General features: G+C 32.3%; 2 protein-coding genes across 5 annotated transcripts; one reads left to right on the forward strand and one right to left on the reverse strand.

Moving 5' to 3' along the window:
* Nucleotides 1–8,823: 8,823 nt before the first annotated feature.
* Nucleotides 8,824–10,758, forward strand: LOC111211101. 4 transcript variants are annotated; one of them, XR_002662282.2, is made up of 6 exons: nt 8,824–9,144; nt 9,490–9,544; nt 9,641–9,801; nt 10,069–10,132; nt 10,207–10,273; nt 10,352–10,758. XR_002662282.2 is itself a non-coding variant. In XM_022693827.2 (5 exons), the coding sequence occupies exons 1-5, from the start codon at nt 9,010–9,012 to the stop codon at nt 10,221–10,223; spliced, it is 432 nt and encodes a 143-aa protein (XP_022549548.2). In that variant the 5' UTR covers nt 8,832–9,009; the 3' UTR covers nt 10,224–10,276. The 4 variants fall into 4 exon arrangements, 2 of the variants coding, with proteins under 2 accessions (XP_022549548.2, XP_022567704.2); XR_002662284.2 differs by having other exon boundaries at nt 10,072–10,132; XM_022693827.2 differs by lacking the exon at nt 10,352–10,758 and having other exon boundaries at nt 8,832–9,144; nt 10,207–10,276.
* An 80-nt stretch (nt 10,759–10,838) lies between these two features.
* Nucleotides 10,839–13,714, reverse strand: LOC106372562 (rop guanine nucleotide exchange factor 7). Its single transcript, XM_048768424.1, has 7 exons — nt 13,067–13,714; nt 12,819–12,935; nt 12,578–12,732; nt 12,413–12,487; nt 12,038–12,334; nt 11,601–11,942; nt 10,839–11,508 (listed from the first exon to the last, which is right to left on the reverse strand). Exons 1-7 carry the CDS (start codon nt 13,311–13,313, stop codon nt 11,059–11,061), a joined length of 1,683 nt encoding a protein of 560 aa, XP_048624381.1. The 5' UTR covers nt 13,314–13,714; the 3' UTR covers nt 10,839–11,058.
* Nucleotides 13,715–14,662: the final 948 nt, after the last annotated feature.

The following is a 14,662-nucleotide window of genomic DNA, read 5'->3' on the forward strand; positions in this document are numbered from 1 at the left end:
TATAAATATAAAAAAGAATTGATCAAAATATAATATTTTTTATATTATTTCAACAATTAGTTACCATAAATAATTATTTGTAATATAATTTAGATTATTTTTCAAGTGATATTAATTGGCTCTAGATTTATTTTTATTTTAAATATAAACTAAAAAAAATTTAAAAATTATCGACCCATAAAATTATAAAAAAAATCTTAAGACTCCACTAATAATCGACATGTAAGCAAAAGTCGCTTAAGTGACTTCTCATTTAATATATATAATTTTTTTTATAAATGTTTATAAACTCGTATAAATAATTTAAATTAAGATAAATAATTTTGTAAGCCATGATAGATAACTTTATAAATATTTTATTTTTTTTATAAATGACTTATCAGACATATATGGACATTATAAGACATTAATAATTATTATCATTTTTTATCTACGAATATAATATTTTATATAAGAATATGAAATCATTATATCTATTTCTATAAATTGTGTTCTACTAATTATTTTATGTAGTACATAAATATAAAAATAATTAATCAAACATTATTGCCATAAAATATTATTTGTAATATCATTTAGATTATTTGGTAAGTGATGTTAATTATTCTAGGTTTACTTTTTATTTTAGATCTAATTAAAATAATTAAAATTTGAATATTCTTCAACTAATCAAATTATAATAATTTTTCTTAAATTTTCTTTATGATTTACACCTAAGCAAAAATCAATTAAGTGACTTTTCATTTAATATATAGGACGATAGATAGCATATATGCCCTTATTGATTTTATTGGAGTCATTTAGCACAAGCATGTTTTGCACTATTTGATTTATTACACAACTCTGGATAATTGTGATTTTGCAAGACGTAATTCAAACAAAAACAACAGCAAAAAAAAAAATCCAACATTTTTTTATCATTCTATAGATTACCTACATCATAAATCTACAGAGTAGGAGTGGAGAGAAAGTGAGATCTGGTTTCCGACCGATGGAGGGGCTTCCACAGCCACCATCGGTCCGGCGTTGAGTTCCCCTATCCGTTTTTGGATCCTTTGCTCGATTTGATGTGTCTGTTTTGGAGAGGTAGAAAGCGTTTTTTTCCTTTTAGCTTGGTTTCCGGGTGGTGGAGGCTTATATAGCTCCGGCTCTTGTTCCCGGGGGACGGAGACTCTCTTAGCTCTGCGTCGTTGTCTATGAAGGCGTTTGGTGGTTTTGGCTCTGCGGGAGTCGTTGTAGTCGGCTCGGGATGTCCCGTGAGAAGGAGGCAGTGTTTTTGGGGCTTCTGGTTTTATTTCTTTTTTCTGTATGTTTTAATGGTCGGATGAGATATTGATTCGTTTGATGATGCTCTCCGGCGGACTGAAGATGGTTCTGAGTGTGGTGGCTTCGTTTGTGTTAAGGATGAGATCTCGATCTAGATCGATTGAAGATCTCCGTTGGAATAAGCGGTGATGATGAAGTGGTGGTCTTTGAGCGTCTTGCGCGACGTAGAGGCAAGGGCTTTGGGCATGGTGGTCAAGTTGCGACGGTCATGGTACGCAGGTTTCCCCTTGACACGCAGTTGGCGGCACCCCTTCAATTAGGGTTTTCGTTTCATGGGTTTTGGGCCCAAGTGGGCTTAGTTTGCCATTCGGGTTTAGGCTTTCTTCTATCTATGTATTGTACTTGGGTTTGTTTCCTGTAATTTGGACATTAATAAAATAAATAGATGGAAAAAAAAAAATCTATAGAGCAGGAGAGAAAAAGCTTTCTTTGTGAATCTAGAGAGACTGTTCGCAATTTAGCAGGAGTTAATTAAAGTATACAGATACTGTTCAACTGCAAAGACTCAAGTTCTGAGTCCAATGTGATTCTCCGGTGACGTCGTCTAGATTTTATTTATAAATAAATTTCAAACATTAATACGTTTGATTTTGTCTGCACAAATCTTTTGCTTAGCGAGAATCCACCGAGTTTGCCGTCATTTGATGTAACGCCGTTTCTCGTTCTTCATAAAACTCCGTACATGTTCGTTCTGGAACAAATATCTACTCATTTTCTATTCACTTGCGAGTGCACTCCACGCACACAATATTTCTTTTTGCCGTCCACGCACTACAATATAATTTTCATCAAATAAAATGACTAATCTTAACATTTTTGAAAAAAATCGTAATCGATTAGAAAAATGTAGGATAACTACGTCTCACAACACCTACAATACATATGTTACATATCAAAATATGAAAGGAGAATTATGAAAATAGAAATCAAATTTCATGGTACCAATACCATATTTTGGCATATTGAAAAATAAATCAAACTCACTTCTTAAAGTAAAAATCACATCAGTCACTCGATGCTTTTTTAAAAATTTGAACCAATATATACACACATATAATTAGTGCTCGTAAATCAAATTAGATGAACGCTTAAAATTAGATTTAATAAATAGTCATATCATCAAAAAATGACAAATCCACACCACATGTCGACGACTATATTATGTTATGTTCCATCAAATCCAACTTAGTAGTTAGTACCTATGTGAAAAGCTTACTGATTTTATCGTTTTGTAAATTCTTTCTCTTTTTACCTTTTTTTTTTTTGATCAATCTTTCTCTTATTAGCTTACAAGTTAGAACGTAGTTTAGATAATGAAGTAATGAACTACAAACAATGACACAATGAATGAACGAAAAGGACTGACTACAAATTGCACGACTTATCACACAAGTAAGATCGAAGAGAATAGTAATTAACCATGTAAAAATAATAACTTTGCTAAAGACTTCTACACATAATAAATACCACTCCCTCCGTTTCAAAATAGAGGATGTTTTGAGAGTTTAAAATGTTTCAAAATACTTGATGTTTTGATATTTTTATATTAGTTTTAGTTTTACAGAAAACTGTGTCACCAATAATGTTTTATAGTTGTTTTTATGATTGGCTGACTTAGTTTTACTTTATATTTTTAATGTTATTTTTAGGAAAAAGAGTATACCTTAATTCTTGTGTATTCACCTAAAACATAAAGTATTTTGAAACAGAGGGAGTATTTCAGTTAAATTTATGTTAATCATGAATAACATAATGCAGTAGTTTTTTCTAGTTGTGGTCGATTATACTCATTCTATTCTAAAATGTAAGATGTTTAGAAAATATTTTATGTTTTAATATGTAAGATGTTTTCATATTTTTTGGTAGTTTTTACTTTATCAAAATCTGTGTAACCAATCAAATTTAATAGTTATATTTTGTAATTGATTAAATATTTTTAATTTATAGTTTCAATAATATATTTTAGATAGAAAATAATTTTATTAATAACCGTGTTTTACCTAGAACATCTTATATTTTGGAATGGAAGGAGTATGTTATAAAAGAAATTTGAAAGGTTATTAGCGCCTAATAAGGTTAATAGTTTAACATTGTTTTTAGAAGTACCAGGAATTCATTATAGTTTCGTAAGAAAATGAAATACACAGAAGTTGTTTTTTTCCTCAGAATGATTTCATTGATTCAAACAGAAATTACAGATGTATAAACAGAAATACACAGAAGTAGTTAAGCCAACGTATAATATTTTCTTTGATAAGATGGTATATTTGTTATTTAATCTTATCCCGAGAAAATAAAAAGTTTATGATGTCTTTTTTTATTTTTCAAATAAGCTTTATAGAATAGGGTCCACGAGGCAGTGGTACAGAGAACACTGTAATGACGTCATCTGTTCGGTTGCGTGACTCCTGGGCGCTGTATCTGTATTACGCCACTATCTCTTCCATACCCTTTTCATTTCATAAATTGATTTATGATTTATTTTGTTGATAGACTGGTTTATGCTATTTTAGCTAAAATAAAATGGTTGTCATAGCACCCGGGTGCAACCGTTTTTTTCTTCTTATTTTAAAACCTAAGCAAGCCCATTTATTGTTATGAGCCATTAAGCTCTATACTACGTAAGGAGCCCAATATAATTCGTCGTAGGCCGCTTTGCATCTGCTTTCAGGATGTGGAATGGGAATGCCTACATGCATGCCGAGATGTTATTGGTTTATATATTTTGATTGATTTAGAAATCCATATAGTATTTATAAATTCAAGTAAAATATGCAAATCCAGAGGTTTTCTCTCGGATTTGAGTCTTTGTATTTTTAACTAAAAAATCCAAACAAATCCATTCAAATCCATTATAAAATCAAATATATTAGTAAATCCGTACAATTGAATAACACTTGATTTGATACAGAATTTATGAATCATTAAACCAATAACACATGATTTTAATACAAATTTGAAAATCATAGAACCAATAACACTAGATTTAGTTCAGATTTTCAAATCCATTAAAATAAATGTTTCTCTATCATTTGCCCGATGCCATGAAGTATACAAAAATGTTTACTAATATGTTTCGTATAGCCCACATGAGAATCAACTACCAAACCAAACCACGTTCGAAACTTGAACTTTATTTTGAAAAAAACAATTAGGCCTTAGACGGTTAGCCTGAGCTTTTTTTTTTTTTTTGACAACAAAAGATCAATATTTCATTAAACTGGTTCGGGGTGGTTAGACTGAGCTAACCCCGGATGAACCAAAATGTTTACATGGGAGAATTCAGAGTTTTTCATACGAGCATCCTTAGCAAGGAGATCTGCACGAGAATTGAACTCACGATGAATAAAAAAAAGGAAAATAAAGTAAACAAAGAACGGAGATGAAAGAATTTATCTAATTCTGAAGTCAAGGATGGCGAATATTCTCCTTCTTCGATCTGCAGACAATCCGATTCAAAATGCATAGATTCTTCCCCATTGCCCATAGCAGGAACTGGAACTCCGCGTGAATGGAAGAGAGGACTTGATTTCTCCCAAAGGAACCCGAGATTGAGTTCCCGTCTTCTTGGTCTAGAACAAAACCCCCGCCGGAAGTAGCCTGGGCTTATGCATGTAATATCTTTTACTTTTCTCATGCATATTTTTGAAAAATGAATTTGATTTGAAAGGCAAGTATATTTCAAACTGATTCGTTCACATCTCGAAAAACTATACTAAGCATATTGAAAAAACGAAGTTGGAAAAAGATACAAATTGATTCGCATTTAATGTAACGTCTCATTCATCGCAATGAGATATTTAGAGAGGTCAATTTCAATATTGCAGCCGACAATATGAAAGAGATAAGGTCATGTAGAAGTATACGATAAGGATTTTTTGTTCTTTTTTTTAACTGTCACGTGAAACTGATATCTTCAAAGAGCGAATGAGAGACGTGGAAGAGTCACCCAACGAGCTTTGACTCATCCTTACGTGGGTTCGCTAATTATCCATTTTGGATAGTATTTGTTTGTTTGTTATGGAGTTACTCGTAGCAAGTGGCGGCAACTACCGGCCTAAGATAAGACTGGGCCTACTTACTATTCGATAGCCATGTGTCGATCGTTCTATTAGACACCTCGAGTGGGAGTTGTATGGAAGTAACAAGATAACGGTAATTGATATTGATTCCTAGAAAAAAACTTTATATTATACTCCAACTAACTACCGACGCTACGTTTCCTTCTTTTTTGTTCTTCGGTAGTATGTATGTCAGCAAATATTCAGTTAGTTAAGTCATCCAAGAGATATAACCTTCCCTGCATCTTTATCCAAGGATACTAGACGAGTTCTTAACGTATGGGTTCGTTTTTAATTTTTATTTTTTCTAAATTCGAAAAAGTAAAAAAAAAATAATAATTAAGAAACCCAATTTGGAGTTTCTGGGATAATGATGCTCTTAGTCGCTGTAAATTGTTATATATGTTCAATTGTACCAGATGTCGAATTGTTATTGGCTCATCCTAGAAAAAGTATCCAGATTACCACTTAGAAGATCAAGTTTTATTTTTTTTTTGATAACCCTGGTATCCGAAGACCTCGTAAGGCTCCGACTATCAACCAATGACCGTCCACCGGAGCTAAGCCGGGGAGCCCGCCGAGGTCTCCAGGAGGGCTGGTGATCACCCCATTTAAATCCCACCAGTGGCCAGCGTAGTTGGAAGTGTCCGTATTGGGCCCGAAGGCCCTCAAAAGCAACATCCGCTAGCGGGACTCGAACCCATGACTTCCCAGGTCGAGGATCGCCACTGGACCACTAACGCGTGGTTTAAACTTGCTTTATCTCTCACAAAGTAACAACGAATTTAAAAGAGTAAGATATGCTTTAGAGAAATTACAATAAAGCAAAAACTATTACGCAGGACAAGTAAATATATCATTGCAATAAAATAGTATATGAAAATTAAAACAAAAATCAAATATATACTTTTGATATTTCTAACTATCTCATAGTTTATTTTGTTGTCACCGTACATGATACAAATTTTCCTTATATTGGTACTGCTAAAGTTGTATCACCATAATTAGCATATGCATTTTTGGTATTTTGCTGAATAAAACTAGAATATAAACAAATTAAACATATTAAATGGTAAAACGAGTTGGAAAAAATCATATAAAACTGAAAACAACGATACAAAAATTAGAGAATCAGTTTATCTTACAATAGATTTAGGAAGCATTGTGTTATTACTATTCTATTATCATGTTCAGCTCAATAATAACACACAATGGATGATATCTTAACACAAAATCATATAAAACTAAGAACAACAATACAAAATTTAGCGAATCAGTTTATCTTACAATAAATTTAGGTAGCATCCTGTTATTATTATTCTATTATCATGTTCAGCTCAATAATATATTTATTGTAGGTTTCATTCTGATAATTTGTTAAATCTCTTTTGATATTAATAAAATTATGGTGTTATTAAAAAAACATATTAAATATATCAGTTACATCTATCTATATTATTATTTATGAAGTGATTTTGCTGATTTGTCATGTTCTCCAAGATTTTAGTTAATTTTGCTAATTTGTCATGTTTTTATCAGGTTTTAGCTAAATCATTGATTTATTATTTATTTTTAGCGAAGTCACTAATTTATTAATTTAAAAAATACCCTTAATGAATCTTATATATGTTAAAAATGAATTTTATTTTAATAATATTAAATTTATATGTTATATATTAAAATTTAGTTAGTTTTTCTTATTTGTCATATTTTTATTAGGTTTTAGATTTTTAGCTAGGTTATTGATTTATTATTAATTTCTAACTGATTCACTAATTTTTTTAATTAAAACAATACACTTGATTAATTTTATATATAATTAAAACAAATTTTATTTCAATCATACAAAATTTATATGTTATATTAAATATTAAATAATTGACTCTGAGTAATAAAATAAAATTATCATTTAAAAAAAAATATATTCTTATATATTGTGTTGCTATCTGAAACAATATTTTTATTATAAAATTTAAAAATTAAGATACCAAAAAAATTATAATTAAATATTAGTCAACAAAAAACACTTATATAAAGATATTTTCTAAACTATTTTTAGATAGGAGTGTTTAAAAATTTTAACACAATAATAAGCATATATTTTGATAAAAAATATTTGACATATATAAATATTTTGATGTTTGATTTAACCGTCTGAAAACATAAATAATAACTTATTATGTTGGTTTTAGATTAATAAAACATAAATTTATCCCCTATATATTATTTGTGAAACATTACAACTTCTTTTTGTAGCCACATGTCATCACTAGGATGATTATTAGAATTATTAGAGAAATAGGTTGATCCATCTAATTATATAATAAGCTTTTTATTAAACTAACCATAAATTCATTATTAATGTCATTTATTATTTCCTTAAATAAAGATTACGGAATTGCCTAATGTGGGTTAAGTATATATGACAATTAATGATTTTGAATAATAAAGATCTGATAAAAAAAGAAGTATCTTCTATCAAATTTGTTTAATTTAAAACTATTAAAATAATTAAAAAAAAAACACAATAACCATATTATAAAAATTTAGATTTTTCTGTATATTTTATATTTTGAATTTTAAAAAATGACTATAAATTACTAAAACTGTTAAAAGTCTCACATTCAAATTTTGCGATCCATGGTTTAAAATTTTTGTTATGACAAAATACAAATGATTAGAAAATCATATAAGTAAAAGTCTAATTTAATTAATCATTAAGATTTAAAATATATATGTATATATATCATTCTAAATTAAACTATACACCATATTGAATAAATAAATATTTTAGTTTCAAAATTTACTTTGAATAATTTTTTTTGATAAAAGTTTTGAATTAACATTGATAAATTTTTTTAAATTATCAATTACTAAAATTATTAATCCCACAATGAAAATTTTGTTATCAGTAATTTAAAGTTTTTGCTATTAAAAATACACATGATAAAAAAACATATGAGTAGAAAACATCATTTAAAAAAAAAAATAGACATTAATATTAAAAATATACTATGTATTTTAATATCATTTAAATTTAATTACATATCCTATCAATTTTTTTAAAAAAGATGTTTGGATTAATAAAATTGATTTATATGTTCGCACCAATTTAATTATATATGTAATAGTTACTGACTTTTAATTATTCAATATATATTTATTATTTTATAATATAATATGTAAGAACATATAATACATAAAATAAATTATATATATAATGTTTATCCCGCGCAAGGCGCGGATCTTAATCTAGTAAGTACTTATAAGAAAAGTTCATAATAATGTTGAATGTTACACGTAAACAAATTATACTATTATATAAGTAAAATAAACATGGAAAACTAAAAGATTTTAGTTTCCAAAAAAAAGATTTGATTTGATACTTGGAAAAAAAAAAATATATATATATATAAAATGAAGGTGTAATTAGGTTGGAATCCTTGGTATATAAATAAATGAGAACTACCCACGGTTTTGTTACCCCTCTCTGTGTCTCTCAAAAAAGTTGCAATCTCTCTAACATCACAGATTCATACATACACGTCTCCATATACTCTCGCGGGTGTATGTATTAATACAATACAGAGAATTGTTGGGTTCAGCTGAAAAAGAGGAAAGAATGGAAGGAATAAAGAAGAGCGGTTCCTCTCCTTCTTCTCCATCTCTAACTTCTCAGCTTTTTGGGTCCAGAGATAATCCTCCTTCTTCTTCTTCCTCTGGGATTTTCGGATCCATTTTTGCTCCTCCTTCTAAGGTGAGATTCTTTTCTTCTAAAGGTTCGATTTTTATTTTTATTATTTTGATCGGGCGCATCTCTGTTTCTAATTCCATTAATTGCCGATTTCTTTGAGATTTTACAAATTAGGGTTTTCGAAATTGTTCTGATCCGATCATAGCAGATCATTTCGTTCTTATTCATAGTTTGCAAAGAGAAAAAAAAGGATTAATTTTGAAAAAGAAGACTTTTTTATATATTTTAAAGTGGAAAACCCCACAAAGATAAAGAAGAGTTTGTCGTGATTGGTGGCTTGGAGCACAAGTTTCTCTAATCAAAATTTGATTTTGAGATTTGATGGGGTGTGTTCTTTTGTTTCATAAGGTGATGGGACAAGAGACTGTGACTGGTGGCTGGAACGACAAGTCCTCCAAGGCTGGTAATCTTTTGACGAAAGCCTTTGTTCTTGCTCTTTATTTCATTTATTTATTTATTTATTTTATAAATGGAGGTTTTGAAATGTTTATATGTGCAGGTGGTGATGTTGAGAAAAACAGATTAGAGTTTGGATCAGTTTATCAACAGGAACAACAAGAGAGAGTTCAACCTTGTCATCTGAGCTCTTCCATCTATTACGGTGGCCCTGATGTTTATTTCCAGCCTCAGAGTCAGAATTCCAGCGCCAACTCTGCTGCGGTAATACAAAAACTTCATTGGTTATATATTGTTCATGTACAATAACTAGGTCTTGTGAACCCTTTTTTGGTGAGGTTTTAAAAGTGTTTAGAACTAACGTTATCGTGCTTGGTCACTGGTTATTGTTGATGAGCTATAATAAGGGTCTTAGTACTAAACTTATTATTGCTGTCGTTCATTGACTGTTGTCTCTAAAGAATCTAGAGTTATCGCTCTTGTTCAGAGATTATTTTTGAACTATTGGGTTATGTTTTTTTGTTTCGTTAGCAGAAGAAGAAAGAGGGAGGCGAAGATGATTCCGGAAGTGCTTCCAGAGGAAATTGGTGGCAAGGTATCTGATTCCCCATCTTTTTTTATCTTGTTTTGTTTTGTTCCGTTGTCTAACTGCTCTTTGCAAACTTACAGGGTCTCTGTATTACTAAGTGGAGATCTTACTACTTGAGCCAGTGTGTTATACTACAAAGGCAGCAAGGTATTGTTGAACAATTCTACTCCCGGTTCTAAGACTGAAAAGTCTGATTTTGGTTTGGTTCGCTGTTTGATTCCGCAGGTACATAGGAAGAAGAAAAAGAATAGAGGTAGCAGTGGATCTCAGTTGGTATTAGTAAAAACTTCTCATCTTATTATTACAAAAAAAGTATTAAGAAGTTTGTAAGGTTAGATGCAAAAGACCAGGAAAGCTTGTCTGGGGGGGGGTTTTGTCGTGGTTTTAGTGATTAACCCGACCGGTTCAAGATTTAACTTTCCGTAGAATATGAATAAGACAGTGATATGGGTTTTGTAAGAAAACTCTAGTAAGTTTCAAGTTTCCATGCATATAAATAAAATCAACTGCTGTTGGTTCTAAAGTTTCATTGAAGGAAACAGTTGTTATTTTGCTATGTATTTTTTGAGTGATGGTGTAGTTGGTCTGGTTAAATCGGTTTGGATTGCTATAAAGGTTGTTGTTTCCCGCTTCTTTATACATTTGTCGTAGTTCTTGTTCCTTTAGTCTTTCATCCACTTTTTTATAAGAAAATCCTGATACACTTCACAACTTCAAAGCTAAAAATTCTGATCTGTTTATCGTCTCAAGACTCCTTTTCTGTAACTCTTAAACCCAATCTTTCCAAATATCATACAATCTAAAAGCTATACACACAAGCAAGAAGAAGAAAGAAAGGGAACACTAGGGAGGAGAAAGTAGTAATAATAATAAAAAAACAGAACAGATCCAAAAGCAGAGACTACTATTCCAAGTAGTTAGAGCATTCATTTTCAAATCCCAGGATCAAGGTTCGATACATTCAACGACTCCTTCATGCATTTCTCTAGAGACAACCTCTCACTCGACGATGAACGGCTTGATCTTTCCACCTGAATATCCTTCAGTCTTGGTTCGTTCTTTGTTACATAAGCCGTCAAGACCCTTTTAACGCTGCTACTGTGAGGAATCTTGAACCTTGAAGGAGACGGCGGCACTGTTGTGACTGATGTTCCCAGCTCCGGTTTTGCAGGAGAGTAGCTTGGAGTTGTGTAGGTTGTAGCAGACAATGCATTGTTCTTAACAGCGTCACTACCGTTGTTACCTAATGTAGTCGGTATCTGATCCGATGAGTGTCTTGTAAGATCATCAACAAAAAGCAAGTCATCGATACGTGCGACAATGTTGAACGCTAAGCTCTCTAGAACTCTCGAGTAGCTTTCCAGAATCGATTTTCCAATGTCCTAAAAACAAAAGAACAAGATGGAAAACTGTTTAACCACGAATTCAATCAAAAACAGCAGAAAGATTGGGGGATCTCTAGAGAGAAAGCTACCTTGTTGTATTGGATTTTGCTCATGTCAAGAGCGGTTTGAGGGAGACCAGGGAACCGTTGTTTTAAGGAAATCAACAGACTTTCAGCTCGATCAGCCATCAACTCTAGCTTCTCTCCATCAACCATTAGTTCTTTCACCATCTCCCACGACGTTTTGGTATTAGTAGCTGGTTTTGAATTAGACCTTTTGTGCCACAGGTAGATGGATGACTCGACTCGGTTAGCTATCTCTATGGCTTGGTGTTCAGAGGATAAGTCAAGGCAATCAAGAAGATATTCAGGTGAGAATTGATCTGACGAAATGTATCTGTAGATCAAATCACCGAGGCATGATCTTCCTCTCTGAAAACATTTAACAAGAAAAAAATGCAATTTACGGTTTAAAGGTAGTAGCTGAATATATAGATTGTATATTGATTTGTTTCCCATATTATTACCCGTGGAAGAGATTCGAGATATGATTCAGGGATCTCCATGTCGGCGAGTGTGATGCTGTTGATGGCCATAGCAGCTTTTAGTATCTGATTAGTGCAGTCTCGTTTATGCTGCAACTGTTTTCTTGAGTTCTCTTGCAAGCCTCCTGGTGAAACACGTGGAACCGGTAGCCACCATTTGTCTTCTTGTCTCTGAAATGATTTTCGAAAAGAAGATGATCCGTCTGCTGCTGATTCGTGTGCCACGATTCCTTGGTCGACATACCAAAACTCAGTCTCCTCAAAGCTATCTAATATCTCCTGCAAAGAGGTAAGGAGAAGAAGATGAGGCCTTTGCTACTACTCTAAAGAGAAGCTAGAGAGGTTATGGGTTCTTACGAGAAGCATGTTATCCAGTTTTCTGAGAGCTGGGAGGTTAACATAAAGGTCTGATCTTGGTCTGCAGGTCATTATCTACAAACAATGGCATCCAAAAAAGCTGAGAATGTTTGCCAAATCCAAACAAGCCTAACAAATCCAAAATCCTCAATAAGCAAAATGTACCTCGAGTTTGGTTCCATCGGGGAATGTTTGCCAAGTAGGAGTCATCTCAACAATGTGATCACTGACACAGAGAAGCCATTCCATTTCTCGTCTCCACATGTCTTTCTTCTCCTTAGGAAGAGGCTCTAACCTCCATAGTTGCCCGAACAAGGTAGCTTTATTTTTTACAAAGTCAAGCCTATCAAGATCTGTCGAAAGAAGAACTAAATCAACAAGCCACGAGAGTGATGGTTTCACATACCGCAAAGATTAGTGATGGCGTTAGAGATGGCAAGAGCAGTGCAGACGCCATTTCCAGAACCAGACATATCTTCTCCAAGTAGTAGCTTCGAAAACCTTTCCTTCATCATCTCAATCTCTACATTAGTCAGAACAGCATTTTAAATTAAACTCCAAGGGGTAAACAAAATAGCCAAAGGTACGAACTTTAAGACTGAGAGTGTGAGTGAGGAATAAAAGCAAACACTTGGTGGGTGCATTTGGACGAACCTGAGACTCTTGATTGTTTGGCACAGACGGGGCGAAGCTTCTTATCTCCGTCGTCGACATTCTTCACCGACCAACGAGACGAAAGCGGAGAAGCTGTGAAATCCTCCGTAGTGCCAGGGCTTTCCTCCTCCTCTCGTCTGATTGTTTCCGATATCAGAAAATCAGAGCTGCTGCAGCAGCTGCTCTCTCTTCTTTTCTCTTCTACCTCTCGCATGTCGATTCTCAACTTCTCCGGCGAAGCACCCATTATCACTACGCCGGTCTCTCTCTCTCTCTCTTTCAACACAGTCTTCGATATCTAAACACGTGAAGCCAAAACGCTCTCGAAGGAAGGAAGGAAGGAAAGAGCCTCACTGGATATTCTCGTGCTTGAATCGCATTACACTAATGAGCTCTTTCTTTCTTCAATCGAAGACTTGTGTGAGTGACGAGGCTCTCCTTGCTCTCTCCTCGATCTCTGCATCTTCAGCTTCAGTTTTAAAAACAACTACTTTATCTCTCTCTACGCACAAGTTGATTAACTATTATTTTAATCTTCGCGTTAATTGTAAACTAATCCAAATCGATGACGACAACATCCTTCCTTTTAATGTTTTTCATTATGGCAATCGTGTGGTCGACGGATCCACCTTCGATCCCCTCCGGTTTATTTCTCTCTCTTTCTTTTTTTTTTGGTTATTTATTTCTCTTGTTTCTAGTTTTTGATTGTGATTTGTTAACCACAAAATATTAGAAATTACGTATTCTACCCATTTCTTTTGTTGTTGGTAACATGTATTCTACAAGATTTGTATATTGCATTCTATAAAATCATAATTGATATTTTAAGAAGAAAGTTGCATTCATCAAATGCTAGTTCCTCTAACAACAATTTGTATCTACTTGTCACGTTTATTATTACTCTTGAACATTCACAAATGTTCTTCTTGTTGGTGTCACTATTTTGGTTTAGGCCAATTGGACCCGACGTCTTCAGTTGGACCAACCACGACTCCTTACGAAAACTCCTTATGGATTTATATCACAGCTTCAATTTTTATTATACTTTGTGATATCAATTTTTTAAATTTTGTAAAGTTCGAAATTAGAATAACTAAATAACAAGGACAGAGAAAATGAAAAGTAAGTTACAATTTCGGCTGAATTATATCAATATATCTATATACTCTAAATCTAATTTTGTCAGATTTTATTCTTGTACTTTGACTTATCTGATTATGTTATTAGATAACTCAAAATACAAAATACAAAATATTTTCTATTTTCTTTTTAAAGGTTAAAAAGCACTGCATCTGATTTAAAATAGTTTGAAATATAAAGTTTTCCAAATTTCAAAAGTGTTAATTTAACGAAGCATTCAATCCACAACAATGAATGCGTCATCTCGTCAAGGTAAATATGAAAGAAAACACATTCAATACGTGAAAAGCTGATAAAATCCCATATCAATAATTTTCTTTCTAACGTTCAAAACAAAAATTTGTTTCGATGTTTTTGTTTTACATTGCTACATTTATCAAGTTCAATAAATGAATGATGTAGCGTATAGGCTCTCCATAGTGACCACAACTTGGTCCAATCCTGAGGATAAAAGTA

Source organism: Brassica napus, chromosome C9 (assembly GCF_020379485.1).
Source record: "Brassica napus cultivar Da-Ae chromosome C9, Da-Ae, whole genome shotgun sequence".
In the NCBI taxonomy this organism is placed as follows: domain Eukaryota; kingdom Viridiplantae; phylum Streptophyta; class Magnoliopsida; order Brassicales; family Brassicaceae; genus Brassica; species Brassica napus.